The 25480-nt window shown below is 42.1% G+C and overlaps 1 protein-coding gene across 1 annotated transcript in view; it reads left to right on the plus strand.

Annotated features, from left to right (window-relative positions):
• Positions 1-25480, plus strand: part of SNX25 (sorting nexin 25) — a 158697-nt gene that overhangs the window by 117233 nt on the left and 15984 nt on the right. Inside the window, exons 11-15 of the mRNA XM_039542197.1 lie at positions 6101-6232; positions 11593-11733; positions 14111-14224; positions 18708-18872; positions 25019-25136. Coding sequence (XP_039398131.1) covers positions 6101-6232; positions 11593-11733; positions 14111-14224; positions 18708-18872; positions 25019-25136 — 670 coding nt within the window. The remainder of the gene's footprint in view (positions 1-6100; positions 6233-11592; positions 11734-14110; positions 14225-18707; positions 18873-25018; positions 25137-25480) is intronic.

The following is a 25480-nucleotide window of genomic DNA, read 5'->3' on the forward strand; positions in this document are numbered from 1 at the left end:
TTGATGGCCACATGAGATGGGCCTTTTAGTTTCAAGCATCCAGCATTATTAAGGAGATGCAGTGCATCATAGAGGATCTGCCCTTCTAAGGGATGGACCTCTTCAGTAGCCAAACAAATGATGCACTCCACTCCCTTAACAATTCTAGGGCTATGCTGTGATCACTAGGGATGTACACCCCAGCCCCCTACGATAAACCACACTAATAATCAACCCCAAGAACATGAGAGAGCTCTCTCCTCTTCCCAGACTACTTAACCAGAGTACCCTTCACAAAACTGGGTACTCCAGGAGACAGCTGTTATCCTCCTCTTTTGTCATGTACCCAGCACTGTTCCAGAGGCAGCAGATTTGGCAGGAATGTGGGATCCACACTGACACATGCTTGAAAAACAACGTATGGTTACCTACCCCATAGTAACTGGGTCTTTGAGATATGACCCACCCTGCTTTTCGGACTCATCAGCTATCATGGGCTTTGAATTGTGAGGGAGCTGTGAGAAGTCACAACCACTCTACTCTTTATACCCTTACACGAGAGTCCAGAGGGGCCCCGGGTGAATGTGATGAGGGTGTGGAAATAAAAGGCTGATGTGACTGGTTGGTGGGAGAGGGCAATTTGAGTGGCAGTGTGACTGGTGTATGCTTTTTGGGGGAGAAAATGTGATAAATCGGAATATGTCACTATTCTTTCCCTCAACCTTCCAGACTCTTCTTGCAGATTCCCACCTCCCCTTGCTCTAGAGCAGTGGTTTTCAAATTGCAGGTCGTGACCCGGTACTGGGTCGCGGAATAGAAGGCACTGGGTTGCGGTGGCTCTGGTCAGCACCGCTGACTGGGCCATTAAAAGTCCCATCGGTGGTGCTGCCCAGCTAAGGCAAGCTAGTCCCTACTTGTTCTGACACCGTGCTGCGCCCTGGAAGTGGCTAGCAGCACGTCCAGCTCCTAGGTGGTGGGGCCACGGGGCTCCGTGCATGGGTCTCGGCCAATGAGAGCTGGGGGGGTGTCTGCAGGTGAGAGCTACGTGGAGCTGTTGCGTGCCTTCGCCTAGGAGCCAGACCTACTGCTGGCTGTTTCCAGGGCGCAGCATTGTCCATGGTGCCAGGACAGGCAGGAAGCCTGCCTTAGCACCCCCGCTGCATCACTGACAGGGAGCCGCCCGAAGTAACCCCGTGCCCCAATCCCTTTCCCCAGCCCTTAGCTCACCCCAAACCCAGAGCCCCTTCCTGCACCCCAAAATCCTCATCCCTGGCCCTACCCCAGAGCCTGCACCCCCAGCCCAGAGCCCTGACCCCCTCCCACATCCCAACCCCTGGGGGCCCCAGCCCAGAGCCTCCTCCTACACCCTAGAATCATAGAATCATAGAATTCAAGATCAGAAGGGACCATTATGATCATCTAGTCTGACCTCCTGCAAGATGCAGGCCACATAAGCCGATCCACCCACTCCTGAACTAATTCTCTCCCTTGACTCTGCTGTTGAATGCTCCAAATCATGATTTAAAGACTTCAAGAAGCAGATAATCCACCAGCAAGCGACCCCTGCCCCATGCTTCGGAGGAAGGCGAAAAACCTCCAGGGCCACTGCCAATCTACCCTGGAGGAAAATTCCTTCCCGACCCCAAATATGGCGATCAGCTGAACCCCGAGCATGTGGGCAAGACTCTCCAGCCAGACCCTCTGGAAAAGGCTAACAATATCCCAACATTGACCCTTTGTACTAATTACCAGTGTGGCACGTTATTGACCTATTGACTAAACCCGTTATCCTATCATACCATCCCCTCCAGAAACTTATCCAGCTTAATCTTAAAGTCATGGAGGTCCTTCGCCCCCACTGTTTCCCTCAGTAGGCTGTTCCAGAATTGCACTCCTCTGATGGTTAGAAACCTTCGTCTAATTTCAAGCCTAAATTTTCTGACTGACAATTTATATCCGTTTGTCCTCGTGTCCACATTAGCACTGAGCTGAAATAATTCCTCTCCTTCCCTGGTATTTATCCCTCTGATATATTTAAAGAGTGCAATCATATCTCCTCTTATTCTTCTTTTGGTTAAGGAAAACAAACCGAGCTCCTCAAGTCTCCTTTCATACGACAGGCTTTCCATTCCTCGGATCATTCTAGTGGCCCTTCTTTATACCCGTTCCAGTTTGAATTCATCCTTCTTAAACATGGGAGACCAAAACTGCACACAATACTCCAAATGAGGTCTCACCAACGCCTTATATAATGGGACTAGCACCTCCTTATCTCTACTAGAAATACCTCGCCTAATGCATCCCAAGACCGCATTAGCTTTTTTAACGGCCACATCACATTGCCTATTCATAGTCATCCTACGATCAACCAGGACTCCTAGGTCCTTCTCCTCCTCCGTTACTTCCAACTGGTGCGTCCCCAGCTTATAACTAAAATTCTTGTTAGTCATCCCTAAATGCATAACCTTACACTTCTCATTATTGAATTTCATCCTGTTACTAATACTCCAGTTTACAAGGTCATCCAAATCTCCCTGGAGGATATCCCGATCCTTTTCCGAATTGGCAATACCTCCCAACTTGGTGTCATCCGCAAACTTTATCAGCCCACTCCTACTTTTGGTTCTGAGGTCAGCGATAAATAGATTAAATAAAATTGGACCCAAAACCGAACCTTGAGGAACTCCACTGGTAACCCCCCTCCAACCCGACAGATCACCCTTCAATACGACCCTCTGCAGTCTCCCCTTTAACCCTGTACCCCTCATTCCTGGCCCTACCCCACAGCCCTCACCCCTGCATCCCAACCCTCGGCCCCAGCCCTGAGCGCCCCCCCCACACACACACACCAAACCCCTCATTCTCTGCTCTGTTGGGTTGCAGGCATCAACAGTTTTCTTCAACTTGGTCGCCAGAAAAATGTTTGAAAACCACTGGTCTAGAAGGTCCCCTAAGGTTCCTCTCCTGCCTCCTGTCTTATCTTTAAAGTCAAGCCGTGTGCAAACTCAGACTCTAATGTATCAGTAACTAGCTTGTCACTTGTCAAGCAGAGCAGCCAACTGCTCTTTGATGTTGCTGAGTTATAAGCAAGGGAATCTAGGACGTTATCCGAGACCTAGTAGCATGGCAGAATGAAAGGATCTGGCAGGTAAACGCAACTGCTAGGGCTGACTTAAAAATTAAAGTGGTAAGGAGGTAGGAAACCAGATGAGGAGCAGAACCCAGAGATTACAGCAGAGGTGATGGGCAGAAATGGCGGAATGTTGTTCTTCTTAGGTTTGTCCTGGTTTAGAAAAAACTACTGGCATATTTAGACTAACTGAGACAGCGTCTGACTTTTGAAACCAGGACTATATATTTAACAACATAAAGGGAATTACGTGAACATAAATGTGTCAGGATTGATAAATAGTATCAAATATGTCATGACACGAAGACCATTTAAGTCAGTGGGAGTTTTCCCATTGATTTCGTGAGCTTTATGCCCTGCCCACATTCTCAGGGTTTAGCTGATAGCTATATTTGGGGTCAGGAAGGAATTTTCCTCCAGGGCAGATTGGCAGAGGCGCTGAGGGTTTTTCGCCTTCCTCTGCAGCATGGAGCATGGGTCACTTGCTGGAGGATTTGAGGACTTCAGTAGCTTAGACATAGGTTAGGGCTTTGATACAGGACTGGGTGGGTGAGATTCTGTGGCCTGCGTTGTGCAGGAGGTCAGACTAGATTATCATAATGGTCCCTTCTGACCTTAAAGTCTATGATTCTGTGAAAATACTATCTCTTTGTATTAATATGAAGTTTTAGTTACCACGCAACAGAGCCCTCCAGCCCACTCAATCAAGAGTATGGTATTTGTTTTGTCCCCTTCGCAGATGGCTGTTTCCACACAGTGAAAAGATGAACGTTTAAAGGTGAACTGCAAACTTTAAACTGAAAGTGAAGTTTGTTTGCTGAATAACCTGATCACCAGGTTGTAGCAGGGCATTCAGCTAAAATTTAAACTAAACTTAAAATGGTCCTTTAAATCTTCCATGATCTCTTCGGTGAGCAAGGAGGATTTTAGAGAGAAGAAAAAATGACTTCTAGTTAAAGATGCTCTCAACATGAATTAGGCTTCATATTTATACAAACATAGTTTTACAGAACAAAATATCACAAAAATGTTTCTTTTGAGTTAATACCCACTCAAAAATTCCACTTGACACTTGTTTGTGTTTGGAATTATTCTTCCAGGTTGTTTGTCTCCCAAACATTGCAGTTTAGGGCTAGTTTGAGAATCAAAGTAAAACTCACCCGTCCTATTTTGTTCACTAGACTGTGAAGAATGCAAAATGTGAACAAACAGTATAAGTGATTTAAAGGTAAATTTGCTTTTAACAATTTTTTTCATTTTAATAATATGAGAAGATATTAGTGATGCAGGTAAGGAAATCTAGTTACTTTAGAAATACAGAAACATTTTCTGTTTATTTGCTTAAGTGTCATCAAGAATATAGAATGATACATTTTCATGCAAAATATTACACACTTTACAGTGGTATAGCATTTGAGTGCAACAACAGATTTGTTTCTGTAACACTCTTTACTATATAATCCTAAATATAAGAAAAACACAATTGTAAATCATAATAAAAATGTGTGTATATAAACATAGGAACACATGCACTCAGATGGTTAGCTACAAAATACTCAAAATTGTAATGCTATTTGAGAGAAGTTATATACAATTTTATTCCTATTTTAACTCATTGTTGATTTAAGTAGCATTACAGTTTAAGGTTATGCTTCTAATATCAGTGCTATCTGTATAACCAAACCATTATGACATATTATATTCATGTATGAATCATTACTTGTTATCTCAGCTTTAACTTGAGACTATGATTTATTTACCCATGCATGCATGCACTCACTTTTTTTTTCTAATGGCAATGAAAAATATGGAGAGAGATTCATTATGTCTTTCTGCATTGTTCACATTTTGAAATGTGTTTAATAAAATTGAATCAATAGTGGTATAGAGTCTTGGTATTTTGTTATGTAAGGTTAACAACTGTTTACCTGTAGTCGCACCATACCAATTTCTGTGGATCTATTCATCCTTTGTTGTTGTCTGACTTTTTCCATGATTTCACTGTTACATTCTTAGTTGCCAGAATAAAGTCATTGCAAAGAGATCTGTATGCAGGTAGTCCTGGAAAATATAGATGCTGTCCCAAGAAGGATGATAGCAGTTTGAAGAGGGAGTTGTATACCTGTAATTTTAAATGATCCTTCACTTTACAAGAGACCAAATATTTAATATATAGAGGCAGAATTGTTGTAGATTTATAAATGTGACCACCAAGTTACTTCTTCCCTGGTACAAGTTGGTCAAGGAGAACTTTAAATTAAGCTGAGTTTGTGTGCTATTTCATAGAAGTGAAAATATCAACTTGTTTTCTTAACTGTTTCTAATCACACATTTTTACATATATTCCCAAATTTTCTTACAATCATCTTCTGTAACAGTAATTTGCAAATCATTTTACCATTTATAAGATACAGATTTCTTTCTTTTAGAAGATGATCTCTTTGAGAGTTATGTCCAAGCAAGAAAGTCTTTTAAATGTATATTTTCCAATATAATTAATGCTATTTGGATTTTTTGGGGGCCTATTAAATTGTAGCTCCTTAGAATGCTTAGTTACATAATTAAGACACAAGGAATGAAAACTATTCACTGGTTGTTCAGTCATGTTAAGTATTTCCTAAAGGGAGAAACTCGTCAACAGAGAGTACCTCAACGTTTATATAATCTTTAACTTGAAAGTGTTCCGTTAAAAATATTTCTGTACTGATTGCCCCCTATAGCCTGGTGAATGGTGATATTCAGCATGTTTTTCTGTGCCTATTTCAGGTTTTTCTTTTAGCACTGCAAGTTGACTTTTAATTGATACAGTGTATTCTACCAATCTATATTAGACTGCGTAGATTGTACAGATTTGGGATTTTTTGTAATGAGTTGTCTCACGGGATTAGTCCTTTTTCTCTCCTCTCCCCTTCACCCTTTCCATCTCTTGAATATTATAACCAAAGAAAGCAGTTTCCTACCAGTTGTAATTCCTATATTTTTCCTTGCCAGATTGTTTCCAAATTGAAGGATGAAATTTCTCTGATAGAGAGAGAACACAGTGACCTTCGGTTGCACATTGCAAGAACAGATTGGTGGTGTGAAAATCTTGGCATGTGGAAAGCCTTCATAAATACAGGCGAGGTATGTTTTTGCTGTGTTTCTATCCTCTGGTTCAGTTCAAATTCTCAGTGTATAAAGAAAAAGAAATGCTGACATTCATTTTGTTAGAGTTTATTTAAAACAACCTCATCAAGCTCACCCCTCCTCCTCCCTCGCTATTCACAAACACGTCTCATCCTTCAGCTCTGTTATTCAGGCGCTATAGGAACATCTGTAAATATATTAGTAGGTTCAGGCATAGGATAAAGTGGTATGGTGTCTAAGGAACACCGTTGTGCATCAACAATGAGCACATTAAGATCTGTGCCTTGTAATCTTATGATGCTGATTGACTGAGAGACAGTGCTGTTATTGGCATGCATAGTGTTGGGGTTCCCCTGAGACCTCTTCCACTCAGCTCCCCCAAGAACTCACTTGGAATCCAGTCTTGTCACTCAGTTTCCTTTATTTGGCATACAGCAAAGCTACTTTGAGTTGATCAGGCTCAACAGTAGGGCGTGGATATAGGGAGTGTACCACACATCCAAAGTTACACAGCAAACCTCTTCCTTCATACATATTTTCACATTACATTGCATTTACTATATATTGCATCACACGGTTTGGGATTGACTTGGTCACTTTGTAGGAACCAATCCCTATACAGCATGCTCTGTCCATTCACCATCCATGTACAACTTACTCTTTACCTCATCTTATGTTCTAGGATTATCTTGTCTATTGTAAATGGCTCCTTGTGTGTTTCCCCCTTATCTTGGCTAGTACAGATGTTCTTTTTCCAGCCTACTGATCCGTTTACTTATCCTAGCACAAATACTCTGTTTTCAGCATGCTAATCAATGTACCTCCCTACTCCTGTCTTCCAAGAAATGAGGCCTTTCCCATGTTTAATTACTTATATCACACCAGGCCTACATTGCTACACATAGAAGACCCAATATTTGCACTTGCTATATTTCATATTATGATCTTCTATACCAATTAAGTTTTAAGGGACTGTTAGAGATACTGGATGAGGAGTAGGAAAGCCAACTTACAAGGTGAAACACTCAACAGGAATTTCTGAAGTACTTTATGTCACTGGGTGAACCTTAGAGGAAAGTGCGATTCTTCGAGTAGCGTAGTGTCCCTGTAGGCATTTGTAACTCCATGTGTCCAGTTGTTCATGAGATGTTTGCAGATGTGGCTTATGTCCTGGTGCAGATTTGAGTGTTCCTTGAAATAAAAAAACCAAAATTAATTTCAAGTGAAACAAAATGTCTTGTAGCCATAACGCTTCTTTTTTTGGCGAGACCAACGGAAATAATTCAGTTTTAGTTGAAACCAGATTTTCTTTTGAAAGTTTTCAAACTTTCGCTCAGCTCTAGTCATTAGCTCACTGTTCAGTATCCTGCCGCTCAGATGGGTTTTTATAGAGAATTGCTTGGGTTGGAAGGAACTTCTAATGAGTCATGCAAGTTTGTCCTTCAGCATAGTGGCAAAGCTAATTGTATTATTCCTAAATCATCCCTGATGGATGTCTAGACTAGCTCTTAATATCTCTAATTATAGGGATTCAACAGCCTTGTATTGTCTGCTTATTACATTATGTAACTCTTATTAGTTCTAAAGTTTTCCCTGATACTTAATTTAAATTTTCCTTACTGCAGTTTAGAGCCATAACTTGCTTTGTGCAGTAATTGGTTCCTGTTGACTTTATAACACTTCTTTATATGTTTGTAGATATTATGCCTCTTTTAGGTCCTCTCTGCAGTAGAGTTGAACATACCAGTTTTCTAAACTATTTCCTCATTTTCATTACTGTCCTCTGAACCCTTTGTAATGTTTACTAATGTGGTGCCTGAAATTGAAGCCCACACTGCAGCTGAGACGTACCCTCTTTTGTAAGAAAGAGGCTGGGAGAACTCGTGCCCAGATTTCTGGACTAGGTGCTCAATGATAGACCATACACTCTGCAATAATGATTTTTTGCATTGTCCTGTGGCTGCCATATAACTGTCATAAGAGAAGAATTAAGAGTCTGAAACCATCTAAATCTCTTAGGTACGGAGTGCTGAGTCTGTCCTCTTCTCCAGAGCTAACTATGTGTAATGTGAAAAACTCTTATTTAAGCCAATGACTCTGAGTGGATGAAGGTATGAGTAGGGTATGTCATGAAAGGAGCTGTGGGGTTCAGCCTTAGACCTAATTCTGAGAGTACCCTGCCATCCCAGTGAATTCTCAATACTATGCCCATCACTGTGGTATCTGAACACAGCCTTCAAGCTTCCAGGTCCCAATTTTAGGACAAAGATTCAAAATAATATTATAGCAAAAACCATGAAAGGGTGGGGAAATTTTCTTATGTTTTTCTAGCTTGTTTTAGGATTCATTATTTCTGATGGGTTTTTTAAATATAAAAAACAAATTAACAAAGGAAACCATAAAAGTGAGAACACTATAGGTGAAAGTAAATTTGCATTTAAAATGAGAAGTCCGGTATTCTAGTCATAGCTCACCTCTATCCATTTGTGGTTCCGTTTCAATGGGGAGTTGATGTAAATTCTTACATATAGAGTCCAGTGAAATATTGTGCTGCCTAGTTGCTAGGTAACATGCTAGTCCAAAATAGCAAATGTACAAGTACTTCAAATGATCATAACTTCCCTGTGCTCAAAAAGGGATTATGAAAGCTATCAAATATTTCATATGGGTGACTGGAGTGAACTTTAAACTTAGGTCTCCATTTAATAGTTATTCTCCCTATGCAGAACCATGTGAATAATAACTTGAAAATAGAATGAAGGCCAGTTTTAGAAGACCTAGCTTTAAAATGTTTCCCCTGCTTTGAATATATTCTAAAAGGTCACCAAGAAGGAATAATTAAAGTAACAGGTAGAGATAATTTCCCCATGGATCACCACTCGCTGGTAATTTTATTCAGATGTGCCTACATCTCTGCAAGTGATTAGTCTTTTGAAAAATGTGTAATGCAGGAAAGTCACTAACAATGATCACTTACCATGAGCCCCTCCATCTCTGATCTCCCAACCCTCATAAATCCATGTGAGAGAGAGGCTTTGCAATGTGTCCTAAGGCACAAATCCAGGCTTTGCCAGACCAAGGAAGGAAAAGAGTGTGTAGTTAGACCAGGGGTCGGCAACCTTTCAGAAGGTGTGCGCCGAGTCTTCATTTATTCACTCTAATTTAAGGTTTCACGTGCCAGTAATACATTTTAATGTTTTTAGAAGGTCTCTTTCTATAAGTCTATAATGTATAACTAAACTATTGTTGTATGTAAAGTAAATAAGGTTTTTAAAATGTTTAAGAAGCTTAATTTAAAATTAAATTAAAATGCAGAGCCCCCCAGACTGGTGGCCAGGACCCGGGCAGTGTGAGTGCCACTGAAAATCTGCTCACGTGCCGCCTTTGGCATGCGTGCCATAGGTTGCCTACCCCTGAGTTAGACTCTCACAGAAAACACCCTTCCACCAGTTCCTCCTTCTTTGCGTCACGGGAGTTTCAGACCAAACACCTGTGCTGATCTCAAACATGGAAGCCTGGCATGGGAAAGAAAGGTAGTCCCTTGGGTAGCTATGTTTGAAACCATGTAGGGTTTTATAAATTAAAACTAGCACCTTGAATTTTATCTGGAAATTCATTGGGAGCCACTGAAATGCTCAGTTATTGGGGTTGTACACATTCGGCACTAGGCTGCGTTTCTTAATGGTCCTGTGTGCAGCCCAGGAGCAGCATATTACAACAAAAAGTAAGTTTATAAGGAGACATATTTTAATGAAATGTCACTTACAGTGATGGTATATCGACTGTTAGAATTGCCTGCCACTAGCATAAATAGACATGACCAGACTTTTACAACCCTCCCCGTGGATGTTGTCGTCATTTGAATTTTACGGTTTATCCTGACTGTAATTGAATTGTTTAGAAAGTACCTCCTTAGCGAGCAAAATTGCCTAAAAAGCCAAAACAAACCCATGCCAGCAAAATATATGAAGACTGCTTCCTTCAGAAAGATAGTCTCTGAGTTGTGTGCTATAATTCCTTTTCAGCCTGTTTTCCATAGGTAATTTAGTTAAGACAAACATTTTATATTAGTGATTTTTCTTTACAGACATAAAAGGCATAAAAAAGGCAAAATATGTACCTTGTATGGTGCCATCCAGATCTTTAAACAAAGGCGGTAATCTGTTAATCTGGTATTTCATCATATCTTCAGTACTGTATGTTGGAAATATTGATTTCATTAGGGGCTTATTTAGCAAGGAAAGGGCCTTATACTTGAGCTGTTTGTCTTGTTTTGCTCTGTTAATCCATTTTACAGTCTTCTGAAGAAAACTGTATTGCACTGGGGAGAAAGGGTGACGTTTTGGTTGAGACCTGAGATTAGGATCTTGAAAGATCTGAGTTTGATCCTTGGCATTGCCACAGACCACCTCTGTATTCTTGAGAGAGGCTTTTAACCTCACTTTGCCTCAGTTTCCCCCATCTGATAATTTACAAGAGCTATGTGAAGTATGTGTTTTCATTCGTTGATAGTTGTAAAGGATGTGAGAGCCTCCAATGGGAGGCAGCTGTACAGGTGTGAAAAGTACTCTCAAATGCAAGTAATGAATGGAGAACTGGAATGGCAACCCGATAACTCCAGCTAGCACAGTCCTCAGCTTAAGGATTGCTATGGCTTATGTATATGAATATCTATATCTTGAGAGAAGACAAGGTTGAAAAGAGAGACCATGAAGAATATGAAACTAATCAAGAAAATTCTAAGAATATAAAGTACTGGTAAGCAGTAGGAGAGGTCACTGTTTTTTAAAATGGAATTGAGCCTGAATGCAGAGACTCTGGTTATCAAAACAACGTGAGAGCAAGTCCCCCAGTTCCTCCCTTCCCTCTCTGCACAGAGAGGTTTTTTTTAACAACGTTAGAGTGACAGGAGTGACCCATGGAGCAGCAATAAGGTGCTTAGGAAAGAAGGTAGAGCAAAAGTTAAAACCTGTACAGTAAAATATGGGAGGATGCATGCCTGTCACCACAGAGAAAGAGAGAGAAAGGAAACCAATCTAACATGAAAAAAACTCGGAAAATTGTAAAAGCCGAATGACTGTATCCCAAGAAGAGATTTAAAATGGATTCTATTGATGTAGGAGGTGTTGCAAGGCAATCAGTGAAGATGAATGTATTAACTGGAGAGAAATTGCAGGACACACAGTATCCTGGTCAGATTTACTCCAATAAGCCAAAGCTTGGTATGAGGCCTTTATGCTACAGCAGAGAGAATGAAACTGTGGCGAGGATCATGAATCTGTATGAAAGTTAGTAAAACGTTATAAAAATTATCTATTTACTATCTCAGTAATATACATTCCCTCCCCACCCCCAAGGTTGTAGAAGAAAATGGGGAACAAGTGCCCTGCTACTTTGTCATGGTGAGTTTACAAGAAGTTGGTGGAGCTGAAACTAAGAACTGGAGAGTTCCCAGAAAGCTCAGTGAGTTTCAGAATCTACACCGAAAACTCAGTGAGGTAGGAATACTTTTTTGTGTGGGGTTTTTCATCTTTTAAAATACTGGACACACATTTAGGGGAAAAAAGTACATAAAAGAAAGTTACCATAGCCACCTCTAATCTATGTGAAAAATATAGAAAATAGCTTAAATATGAAACCTTTGTTTAGAAAGTAAAACAAACCAATTCTGTTGTTAGCAAAAACTGTATCAAAGTTGGATGGAAATGGGTTTATAAACCTCTGGTGTTGGGCTCCAAAGTTGAGGTTATTAGCTTCTTAATACACAAGTACCTCTTGATGGCTACTTTACTGAAGCAACAGGACAAAGACTTGGTGGAGATAGCTGCTTAAAAGGGACAATAGGAGACTGATAATTTTCAGAAATGAAGGAGGTAGGCAAGAGTGCATAGAGGCTGCCAATTTGGCAGGGGGGATTTGAGGGGGTGGGGGAAGAAATCTTAGTGGAAGGGGCCTGGAGCCTTTCTCGGGTTCCCTCTGTGTGCTGCAGTAGTAAACTTGTGGAGGGAATCACTCTGCTGCAGTTTATTTAATCTGAAATGAAGGGTGGAAAGAAAACCGGAAGAGGCTTAATTTGATGGAAAATTTGAATCCCACCACTTTCACCTTTGTCACCCTTTTTTGCTTTAATTACAGTCTTCCTTTCAACCTTTTATCTCCTTGTCAATTTAATTGGACTTCCATGACACACCTGCTGCTTCCCCGTGTCTCAGCTGGCCTTTGTGTCTTATGCTTTATGACTAATGGACACTGTTCGTGGCAAGATGGGTTTTCTGTCTCCGCCTCTTCTCCTCTCTCTTTTTTATCTATTGTCCTGCTTCTTCTAACTCATTGTCTGCTACTCCTTCTCTATAACAGCCCCTCCTTATCACATATTGTTTCCTGGTCAAGAATATAGCGGGCCCTCTCTCTGTATTGTACACTATCTGTCCAGCCCTCCTTTATATGTCTAGTTACATTAAATTGCACTTTCCATTTGCTTAAAACAGTGGTTTTCAACCTGTGGTCCATGGACCCTTTTGGGGGTCTGCAGACTATGTCTAAGGGGTCAGCGAAAGCTGACTATGAAAATAAAGTATCAGAGGGGTAGCCGTGTTAGTCTGGATCTGTAAAAGCAACAAAGAATCCTGTGGCACCTTATAGACTAACAGACGTTCTGCAGCATGAGCTTTCGTGGGCGAATACCCACTTCTTCAGATGCAAGTGGTGGAAATTTCCAGGGGCAGGTTTATATATGCAAGCAAGAAGCAAGCTAGAGATAACGAGGTTAGTTCAATCAGGGAGGATGAGGCCCTGTTCTAGCAGTTCAACTGCTAGAACAGGGCCTCATCCTCCCTGATTGAACTAACCTCGTTATCTCTAGCTTGCTTCTTGCTTGCATATATAAACCTGCCCCTGGAAATTTCCACCACTTGCATCTGAAGAAGTGGGTATTCGCCCACGAAAGCTCATGCTGCAGAACGTCTGTTAGTCTATAAGGTGCCACAGGATTCTTTTATGAAAATAAAGTTTCAGATCCCAGAAAAACCATTCTGTTTTTCTGATCAATAAAAAGTATGTGAATACGCACAACTACAGGTCAAAACCCGGAAGTGTTGTCGTTATCATAGAAGCCCACAGTTTAGTGCCATTTCTCATGCTATGTCAAATGCCGTGCCAGCCCATTAATTGAATTCTATTCAGTCAGTTTTCAGTCTGACTTCTATGGGAGGGGTTTGTGGACCACAGATTGAATTTCCAAAGGGGCCTTCACCTCCATTTGAAATTTTTTAGGGATCCGCAAATGAAAAAAGATTGAAAACCGTTGTCCTAAAACATCTAAATATTCCAGAATCTGGTTATTCCTCATTACTGTGTTTTCAGACCAGCTGCTGTTCACAGCGTCTTGCCTTTTTGGACCCAGATTTCTTTCTAGCAGCCAATTTTTGCACTTGTTGACAGATTGCAAAAAAGTGTGTACTTGGCCTTTTCTTGTTCAGTAATGAATTGTGTTTGCTGAGCGGATCCAGTGTCCTAGTGGCTTCTGCTCTGTATTGCCATATGAGCCCGTTTTGAGTTCCAGGCCTGGTCTCTGGCTCCCAAGGCAAGTGAGGGCTTGACAACCCTTTGGGAAAGAAAGTGCTTCATGTTATTCTGAAGCAACTCTTTTAGCTGAGGTAGGATTGGTAGTGATCGGGCTCCAAAGGAGGAGTTCCTAACCGATGTTACCTATGGGTGGGCAAGGGAAGGAGTTCCTGAGGACACTCAGAGGGGTGTGGAAGGGAGAGGAAAATTAGGGGATGTCCTTGCACCTCCATTTATACCCATACCCCTTTTTGCTCCATATGTGTATTAAAAATGTGATGGAATAATCTGTTTTGTCCTTTCTCTGCTCAGTGTTTTCCATCATTAAAGAAAATCCAGTTGCCTTCTCTCAGTAAGCTGCCGTTCAAATCTGTAGATCAGAAATTCATGGAAAAGTCCAAGAACCAGTTAAATAGCTTCTTACAGGTAAGAAAACAAAGATTGAATGCTCTTAAACATTCTATTCATTGTAGAGTCTAGCAGCAAACTGGCTTCACCTGTTCTGTGCTGCTGGGGTCTGGAATCCACAGTAGCTTGTCTGCATAAATGTGTTACACATTTTCTCCCAATCTTCAGAAAAAAATCCTATCTCTGTGTCTTTAGTACTGTTCTTCAAGCACTGTTTAGAACAGTGGTCACCAACCGGTCGATCACGATCAACCGGTCAATCCTAGAGGCTCTCCCAGTCAATCACGATCTCCAGCGGTGCAGTGTGGCTGCCGCTAAGGCACACTCCCTACCCTGGCCCCATGCTGCTTCCGGTAGGGGCCAGCGCAGCCCTGGGGGCTGGGGTCGCCCTCTGTGCACTGCTCCTGCCTGCAAGCACTGCCCCCACAGTCCCATTGGCTGGGAGAGCTGCGGGGGTGGTGCTTGCAGAGAGGGGCAGTGTGTAGCGCCACGTGCACCCTGCCCCTCCCCAGGGGCATGTTGGTCCCTTCTGGGAGCAGTGTGGGGCTGGGGTATGCAGGGAGCCTGCCTTAGCCTCATGGCACCCACCGGAGGTAAGTGCTGCCCAGCGGGAGTCTGCACCCCAGCCCTGAGCCCCCTCCCAGAGCCTGCACCCCAAACTCCCTTCTGCACCCCAAGCCCCAGCCCTGACCCCCCTCCCAGAGCCAGCACCCTGTACTCCCTCTGTACCCCAACCCCCTGCCCCAGCCCTGACCCCCCTCCCAGAGCCAGCATCCGGTACCTCCTCCTGCACCCCAGCCCCCTGCCCCAGCCTGGAGTCCCCTCCTGCACCCAAACTCCTTCCCAGAGCTTGCACCTCTCACCCCCCCTGCACCCCACCCTCCTACCGCAGGCTCAGCTCAAAGCCCCCTCCCACACTGCAAACCCCTCGGCCCCAGCCCAGAGCCTGCACCCCCTGCCAAACCACAACCTCCTACTCCAGCCCTGTGAAAGTGAGTGAGGGTGGGGGAGAGCGAATGATGGAGTGAGAGGGGAATGAAGTGAGTGGGTCGGGGCGTTGGGGAAGGGGCAGGACCTTGGGGAAGGGGCGGGGTAGATCCTGGGTTGCCCTTAGATTCAGAAAGTGATCTTGGGCGTAAAAAGGTTGGAGACCATTGGTTTAGAAGGTCGTGCTGCAGTCACTGCTCCTCCTGCCACAGGCACCAACTTTCCAAAGTTCCAGTGGGTGCTCAGCACCCACCATTTTTTCCCCATGGGTGCTCCAGCCACAGAGCACCCACAGAGTCAGCACCTATGCCTCCTACTCTGGGAGGACCAGGGAGAACTCACACCACTCATTCTTCTGTGAATTTCTGAAAGTTTGTACTTTAGACAGTCATTATGTTCTCTTCTCTTGGAGAGATTTCAACGGGTAGTTGTGGGCAGTCCCCCCTTCCCAAAGAGCTGTCAAGTGTGCAGTGCCACAAGGAGTCATTCTGTTACCTCTCCTGTTCAATGTGTGCATAGGACTGTTGGGAGAGCTAGTAAGGGTGCATGGGGTTCAGTGTTTTCACTGTGCCAATGACATCCAGCTGTTTGCCTCTTTCTCTTCTGATGTGGTTCAGCACCTCAGCCAGTGTCTAGATGAGACTAGGGCATGGCTGAGAGCAAGCTGGCTGATGCTGAACCCAGCTAATGTGGAGCTGATGATGGTGGGTTGAGGGAAGCAGCTGGAGGAGATGGCAGAGGTAATATCAGCCCCTTTGGTTGAGGGAGTATGTCTGACATTGGTTAATAGTGCTCACATCTTATGCGTGATGTTAGATGCCAAGATGCTGTTTGAAGATCATAGTACAGTGGTGGCCCAGTCAGCTTTTTGCCATCTATATCTGGCTGGGAGGTTGCAGCCTCTTTTTTCTGATGTGGACCTTTCCACTTGTGTCCATGCTTGTGTCACCTCAAGATTAGATTATTGTAATATGGTCTACATGGACTACACCTACAACCATTCAGAGGCTGAAGCTGATACAGAATGTATGTGCTTGCTTAGTGAGCAGGACATCTCACTGAGAGCACGTGACCCCAGTGCTTTGGGATTTGCCTGGCTGCCTGTTGGTCTCCAGGTGGAACTTAAGGCATTGGTCATGACCTGTAGACTATCAAGCCCTAAATGGCCTGGGACTGGCCTAGCTTAGGGTCCACTTCTCCCTGTGTCCTTCTGCCACAACTGTGGTTAGCAGGGCGCTTGGGGTGGTTCTCTTTGTTATAAAAGGTTGGGGTTGCTGGCAGGGCATTCTCTATTGGGGATCCAGACTCTGGAACTTGCTCCCTCATTTGGTCTTATGGAGCCTGAATTTGGTGACCTTCCAGGTATGCTGTAAAAGACACCTGTTGAATAGGGTCTCAGAAGGAGGCTGAAGGTGTGCTTCCTAGATGATGAAGGGAACAGGTGGTTGGCTGGCCAAATTCCTGTGGAATCGATTTCAGTGCTGCTGAGGTTTAATTTGATAGTATATGTTGTATGATTAATTATATTAGATTGCCTAGAGCCTTGGCTAGGCATCATTATTATTTTAAATCTAAATAAATGAATAAAAGGTACGGTTTAGATAGGACAACCTTTGAAGTGGCTGTATTTTGCCCCCAAAGGTGAAATTGTATTTGGCCTCATGTAGCACCAAACGGGAGACATTATACAATTTACAGATACAGCAATAGGGTTTTCAGGGCCACCTTGGTTTAACATTGCTGTTTGTTTAAAGCAGACTGTGTAACAATTAAGAAAAACTTTTGTAGATTCTGAAATTCAGAGACTAATAGACCACTGCTGAGTCAGTAAAAATTAAACTAGCGTATTCATTTATATGAAAAGTAAATTGTTTGATTTTAGAGTAATCTTTTTCCTAGACAGCTTTTGTTTGTATTCCAGGTACTATAATACAACCAAAAGTTGCTGTAAAACAGCAACGTATGTTTCCCTCAGGAAGTCAAATAATGATATGTATGTTCTCTTTCAAGAGTAGAATGTTGCTAAAGTGGACCTGAGCACCGTTAATATTTCATGTACTTTTTTTTTTAAATGGGGGATATGATTTCAAACCTGAATGTTTGCCATTTCATTGCTGTGCTTTTCAAAGGTATCATAAAGAAGTAGCAGAAATGTATTGAAATATGAAACCCAATTAGCAGTTAGATATGCAATAATCTATTTCTTGGGTACTGTACTATCCTTAAATAAACACTTAGGATTTTAAGCAACAAACTTTAAGACTTTCTTTTTTCCCCTTCTGTGTCCTCTTGTCCCTTTCTGTTTCCTGCTGTTCTAGATTCCCTTCACTCCCAGCTGCTCATGATCAGAGGAACCCCCTTTATTTGGTGCTGCTTCTCTGGTGCTCAGAACCCAATCTTGTTTATCTGCATCTTCTTTCTGCTCCAGATTCCCTCTTTCCACACCCACAGACCAAGCAAAACAGCTAGTTCTGTGCTGGTTTCCTTGCAGATGAAGTAAATTAGGTAGAGAAAGTATAGTTTGAGGCAATCAAACTGTATTTTCCAGTGAAAAATAAAAATGACACTTGGGCATGACTACAGGGGAGAGCTTAGTGGATGGGCAATTATAGCAGTGCCTAGTTGGGAAAGAATTACTGGCAACAATCTGTGACAATCAAAGCACATGCAAAGCCTTGACAGAAGGGAAAGCTATTATCAGAATTTTACTGGAACTTTGGGTATTGTACGAAAAGTGACTATATAAAAACAGTTCCTCCTTACTCAACAAATATGTTCCCTGTGTATTTCCTCTGTGTGTGTCATATTTGCATATTTTACTGTCTAAAATGTATTACTTTTTACTACCAAATAACTGCAGAGCCAAGATGACCTGGATTCTGTTCTGGGTTATTCATCATTTTACCAGCATTCTTATCAATGAACCTAATGCTCCTCTCACTTATACTGGCCTAAATCAGGAGTAAATCCATTGTAACCATTAGTATATTACCAGTGTGAGAGCTGAGTCAGTCCTTGTGTTTAAGTCTTTATTGAGGATGGGGGGTGTACAAGCCAAAAAGAATACATCTTGAGTTTAGATCCCATGTTGAGCTTGTGGCATTGGCATTTAGAAAAGCCATCTCTCTAGTGGTAAGTCAGTTTGATCTTAGAGTGATTGTGAGACCATGAGCTTGGAACTCCACAATGCCATTTTCATAGTAGTTTTAATTTTCCACGTTTAAATAAATAAAATTTTAAAACAAATTCTCTACAAACTAATGTGCATGGCATAAGGACATCTCCTTTAAAAAAAAGTTTAACACTTAAAAATGCTATTCATTTAGGAAATGTTACTAAAATTCAACTCTCCAAGATGTGATGCACACTCCCCTTATTCACTAATGTTAGTCTCACTATGCACCTGATTAGTGTATTAACCAGCTGTACTGAAGAGTTTATTGCACTTTATTGCTTAAATAATTCATATTTAATTGATATGTTGTGAATATTCTTCATTCTGTTTTCTCCACAGAAGCTTCTTTCTGATGAAAGACTGTGTCAGAGCGAAGCACTTTATGCCTTTTTGAGCCCATCCCCTGAGCACCTCAAAGTTATTGATGTGCAAGGAAAGAAATCTGCTTTTTCACTGTCATCATTTCTGGAAAGACTTCCTGGTGATTTCTTTCCTCATCAAGAGGTGAGTGGTAGAAAAGTAATTTTCTTAGATTTAAATATTTGTCCAATATAAGCTGCTAATACAACACATTTGAATGGTAGTTAATACTGGAGGTGTTTGCAAAGATGCTGTTCAGTTTACTGTAAGCAAACCAATGGTGAGATATTAAAGCTCTCTACTAAATTTAATGCAGTTTGCTAATAAAACATGTTTTACCTCTGTGGAAAATATATAATATAGACAGTTGTAAAGACTGCGTATTCCAAGTTAATGAAATGTGAACAGCCTGGGACACTCTTTGCTAGCAAAATGTCTGACCTTTCAAACGTTTAAACATAAAGCCTTTATAGAGCTGTCCAGGGGTATCTCTGCTGTTTTGTGATCGTGAAGCCCAGAGTGGGGTGTGGAGGGGTATCTCTTTCATACAAAGGCTTTTCTTTTGTTCTGCTTCTCCACATCCACCATGTAATTTTCTGTATGTACCTTTCATCAGCGTGGTTTTCTTCTGTATAGTATTGAAATTAGACAACCAGAAATAAGTGATCCAAATTCACTGGCCCTGATCCTCCTCACCATATGTCCCTCTTTCATACCATTCATGTAATTCTTTTATGTGTGACAGAAAAAAGCTTTAGTTGGCTAGGGCAAAAGTTAAATATTTTTGTCTTATACCATCTTTAAATTTATTTTTGCTTCTTTCAATTTATAAAATGTGCTTTTACGCTCTTCAGAATGGGGACTGTTTTCTCCTATGTGGCTGTACTGTAATATAAATCATACAAAATAATCTAAGCACTTAGACCCTCACAAAATGCCGCTGTTAGTAAGCATCAACATCAAACAACAACAAATAATCTCCTCCTCCTCCTCCCTTACACTGCTAGGTCAACTTGTCAGAAAACTGACAAGTTGACCTAGGACTAGGACTAGACAAGTAGACCTAGGACTAGGACTTGTCTAGGACTATAACAATGTTTAAAAGGGGACTGGATAAATTCATGGTGGCTAAGTCCATAAATGGCTATTAGCCAGGATGGGTAAGAATGGTGTCCCTAGCCTCTGTTCGTCAGAGGATGGAGATGGATGGCAGGAGAGAGATCACTTGATCATTGCCTGTTAGGTTCACTCCCTCAGGGGCACCTGGCATTGGCCACTGTCGGTGGACAGATACTGGGCTAGATGGACCTTTGGTCTGACCCGGTACGGCCTTTCTTATATTCTTATGTTCTTATGTAAAAAACGCCTGGAGAAACAGGCTTTACAGTGTCCCCTGAAACTGTCAGATCCACAGACTGAAACCACGGAGGGAGGAGATTCCAGAGCTGAGTGCTCCTCTTCTAAGAATGTCCTTTCCCCACTCCTCCAGACAAGACATCTAATGCCTGTTGGTTCCTGACTTGGCAGTAACCCTCACTGTTCCAATGTACTCGCTTCAAAGGCTGGTAGATTGGTTTGGTGGCAGAGCTGACAGACCTGCTTCTCTTGTTTCCCCCAGTTGGCTCCACCTCTGCTCCCTGATACATGGGCATGTGCAGGTAGCCCTGAGCTGGCTCTGCAGTATGTGAGGGGTACTGATCACTACCGCTTTCCTGCACAGGCTCTCCCAATCCTGCCCCCAAGCAAGCAAACTGCATTAGTTCCACTGCGTGGCTGTGGAAGAAGAGCTAGGATTGTGCCTGTGCATGCACTCACCAGGGCAGCTCCATGGATGCCAGTACCACAGCTTCTCTGTGCTTCAGAACAGAGCCAGGGCACTTCCTAACTCAGAATAAATACTCTGTGGGTCTGAAAAGATCAATTCATTACCTCCAACAGTGAATGCAGTTTGGTATAAATCTCTGAGGCAGTGGTCACTGAATAGCTAAATAGTGCCTCTGAAGCCTTTGATCTTCCTGAGACCCTTCCAAATCACCACCTTCCCAAAAGGTGCAAAGTGTTGGTCAAGTCAGGTGGGTTCTCATACAGTAAGTTTATATATATATATATATATATACACACACACACACACGAAATGGAAGGATAAAGAGATTTAAGCAACATGGGAGAAGGAAGGCAGGAACATAATGGAATGAGAGAGGAAGAGAAATGAGGGGGTGGAAAAATAACAGAGACTGAAAAAAATAGAGGAAAAGACAAAGCAAAAGATACACCAAGATAGAATCATAGAAATGGAGGGCTGAAAGGGTCCTTGATAAATCATCAAGTCCAAACTCCTGTACTGAGACAGGACCAAATAAACCTAACAGGTGTTTGTCCAACATTTTCTTAAAAACTTTAAATGATGGGGATTCTGGAATAGGCTTCCAAGGGAGGAATCTTTGTAGAACTTCAGTACCCTTATCGTTACAGTATTTTTCCTAATAGCTAACCTAAATCATTAGTCATTAATGAAAATATTGAATAGTACTGAACCCTGGACTGACTCTTTCGGGACCCCAGTAGATGTGTCCTCCCAGTTTGACAGCAAACCACTGATTACTACTCTTTGAGTATGGTCTTTCAGCCAGTTGTGCAACTACCTTCTCAGTAATTTAGACAGCATTTCCTTAGTTTACTTATGAAAGTGTCATATAGGACTGTGTAAGAAGTCTTTTATTGAAATCAAGATATATAATGTCCCCCTTTATTCACTAGGCCAGTAACCCCATCAAAGAAGGAAATTAGGTTGGTTTGGCTTGCTTTGTTCTTGACAAACTCATGCTGGCTATTCCTTATAACCCTATTATCCATTAGGCGCTTACAAATTCATTGTTTAATAATTTTTTCCAGTATCTTTCCAGGTATCCAAGTTAGACTGACTAGTCTCTAATTCCCCGGGTCCTCTTCTCCAGTCCTCTGGGTCCTCACCTATCCTCCATGAGTTCTCAAAGATGATTGCTAAGAGTTCCCAGATTGCTTCAGCTAGTTCCTTAAATATCCTAGGATGAATTTCATCTAGCCCTCCTGACTTGAATACATCTAACTTATCTAAATATTATTTAACCAGTTCTTTCCCTATTTTGGCTTGCAGTCCATCCCTCTTGTTGTTAATATTAATTGTGTTGAGTATTTCATTACCATTAACCTTTTTAGTGAAGACTGTAGCAAAATAGACATTAAACACCTCAGCCTTTTTTATGTCATCAGTCTCTCCTTCCCCACTAAGTATAGGGCCTGTGCTTTTATTTGTCTTTCTCTTACTCCTAAAGATTTAAAGAACCTCTCCTTATTGCCTTTTATGACTCTTGTTAGGTGTAACTCGCTTTGTGGCTTAACCTTTCTGATTTTGCCCCTGTATGCTTGTACTACTCTTTTGTATTCCTCCTCAGCAATTCATCCGTGTTTCAACTTTGTTAGGATTCCTTTTTGATTTTCAGGTCATTAAAGAGCACCTGATGGAGCCATATTGGCCTCTTACTATTCTTTCTATCTTTCCTTTGCACTAGGATGGTTTGCTGTTGTGCCTTTAATATTGTCTCCTTGAGAAACTGGTAGCCCTCCGGAATCCTTTTAGCCCTTAGACTTTCTTTCCATGGGCTCTTACCTACCAGTTCTCTGAGTTTGTTAAAGTCTGCTTTTTTGAAGCCTATTTTCCGTATTCTTCTGCTCTCACACCTTCCATCCTTTCCTTAGAATCATGAAATCTATCATTTCATGATCACTTTCACCCAAATTGACTTCTACCTTCAGATTTGCAACCAATTGCTCCCTGTTCATTAGAATCAAGTCTGAAATGGCTGTTTTCCTGGTTATTTCCTCCACTTCCTGAAACAAAAAGTTGTCCCCAGTACACTCCAAGAACTTACTGGAACTTTTGATTTTTGCCATATTACTTTTCCAACAGATATCTATGTTAAAGCCCACCATTACCACCTGGCGTTTTGGATATTTCCAAAATGCATCCAGTGAAGTGGGTTCTAGCCCATGAAAGCTTATCCCCAAATAAATTTGTTAGTCTCTAAGGTGCCACAAGGACGCCTCACTGTTTTTGCTGATACAGACTAACACGGCTACCACTCTGAAACTTGGATATTTCTGTTATTTATTTTAGAAATGCCTCATTCACCTGCTCTTTCTAATTTGGAGGTATATAGTAGACTCCTACCATGACATCACCCCTATTTTTTTATCCTTTTTATCTTTAGCCAGAGACTTTCAACTGGTCTGACTCTCACCTCCCTCTGGACCTCAGGACAAGTGTATATATTCTTGATGTATAATGCAACACCACCTCCCTTTTTATTCTTCCTGTCCTTCCTGAACAAACTATACCCCTCTTGACCAATATTTCAGTCATGAAACGTATCCCACCAAGTCTCTGTAATGCCAGTTAAGTAATAATTTATTTTATGTACTAGCACTTCCAGTTCTTCCTGTTTATTCCCCATACTCCGTGCATTGGTGTATAGACATCTATGATGCTGAGCAGATTCCTCCACTAATTTCCCTGTTGTTGCTCCCATGACCCTATTATAATTTTCCATGTCCCCCCATGCCAACATCTAGCCTCTGTTAAGGTTGCCTTTTTTATGCTTACCTATGGGCTTTTGTCACCTGCCCCCTTAGAACCTAGTGTAAAGCCCTCCCCAGTAGATTGGCAAATTGGTGCACAAAGATGCTCTTCTCCTTCTTGGTCAGGTGGACCCCTCTCTTCCCAGCAGTCTTCCTTCTCGGAACAACATGACACGGTCAAGGAAACCACAGCTCTCCTGTTGACACCAGGGGAGGGATAGCTCAGCTTTGGGGACAAGTTGCCAGTACTGCATACAAGTTCTTGACCTCACTGGACAGGGGGCCTGGGTGGGGGTGGAGCTCTGGCTATTGCCCCAGGTGACCAACAGCCAATCACTTCCCCATAGAGCAACCAGTTCTCCTTTCTCTGCTGGTGCTGCTGTAGAGCATCCTCTGTCCCATGTGTGTCCTGCCAAGGAAGTCCTTATGCTCCAGGATGCTATGCAGATGAGCCACCTCCTCTTGCAGCTCTTATATGCTTCCTGGGGGACTCCAACAACAGACACCGGTTCCTCCTGCTGGCTTTCCTCAGCAGGGACATGCAGGTTGCATTCCCAGCAAGTTGAGACCCGGGCCTGGGTGGAAGTATTTCAGGGTATCATTATGCCTGTCTGTTGCGGGTGAGACCACAGGGGCAGGCAGAGGAAGAGTTAGCAGTGGTGTTGGCAACAGGCTGTTTTCCTCCCATTGCAAGTCCTTCCTTGTAGTCTACCTCCAAGTTAAGAAATAGTGGGGGAGGGGAACCCAACATACCGCTCTACCTCCCTGCCCTCCTCCGCTGGTGAACTCAGCTGGCTAATTCCCTTGGTCTCCCAGCTACCTTCGTTTTACCAGCCATGTGGATGGTAAACAGGGGAGTAGCTCAGTGGTTTGAGCATTGGCCTGCTAAACCTAGGGTTGTGAGTTCAATCCTTGAGGGGGCCATTTAGGGATCTGGGGCAAAAATTTGTCTGGGGATTGGTCCTGCTTTGAGCAGGGGGTTGGATTAGATGATCTCCCATGGTCCCTTCCAAACCTGATAGTCTATGATTCTAGATGGAAGGAAAGAATAATGGTGGAAGGGGATGGAGAAAGCAGAATGTAATATTTTTTCTGAACTCCTTTTTTTTGTTTCAAAAAAGTTGAGGGAAGGCCATTGTGAATGGATCCAGACCAGTGCTTCTGCCGAAACAGCCCAAGCTTTCAGTGTATGCTACAGCTCAGCTATTGCCCAAGGGCGCAGTCTAGGCATATTTGCAATTAAAGCTTGCTGCATGTTACATGTTCACTTGTTAAAAAAGAGTTTTTTCATTTTATTCCTTGATTTGTAATTTCTAGAGGAAACGCTCTCAGTATGTAACTTTTTTTTCCATTCTAGGTCACTCCTCGGGTTCTTCAAATATGTTAGGCTAGGAATATTTATCTTTATTACTGTTTTCAAAATGATATATTGCAGCTGTTTGAGATCTGTATTTTTATACAACTCCTTGGAAAAGACTCTATACATTTTAGAATACATTTCTTAGCTGTCAAGACCAAAACCAAATCATAGGAAAAACAGAATTATTAGTATTTTGCACCATTACAAATGAGAAGTGGTTCAGGTTCATGAACTAAGTAGCTGGGAGGGAAATGAGCTCTAAAATTAATATCCCTTAACAACTCTCTTCCATACTGTAACTGTATTGCTCTTTTAGGAGGAGACAGAAGAGGATAGTGACCTGTCAGACTATGGAGATGAAGTGGATGGTAAACGAGATGCTCTTGCTGAGCCGTGCTTCATGCTGATTGGAGAGATTTTTGAGCTGCGAGGAAGTAAGCTTTGAACTTGCGTGCTCATTAGTGGATTCTGTTGGTCAAGAAAAAAAATAGGAAATACTGATTTTCAGACATCAAAATGAATCTGTTTTCCTACCATTTAAACGAGTGGAGATATTTTTGCAATGTAAAATACTGATTTCTTTGGAAATCAATAATGTTTTTTAATTTTCTGATTCTTCTGGGGGTAACTTCCCAATTATAGCAGTGCAGTAATAATGCTACAGTTTTGGAGCTTTGTATTAAATATTTGTAAGCTTCACCTCTGTTTAAAAATGTTCTATATTTCCAAAACACGGGTAAAAATCAGAGTATGGTTTTGTGTCAGGATACTGCATTTT

Source organism: Mauremys reevesii, linkage group 5 (assembly GCF_016161935.1).
Source record: "Mauremys reevesii isolate NIE-2019 linkage group 5, ASM1616193v1, whole genome shotgun sequence".
NCBI classification, from domain to species: Eukaryota; Metazoa; Chordata; order Testudines; family Geoemydidae; genus Mauremys; species Mauremys reevesii.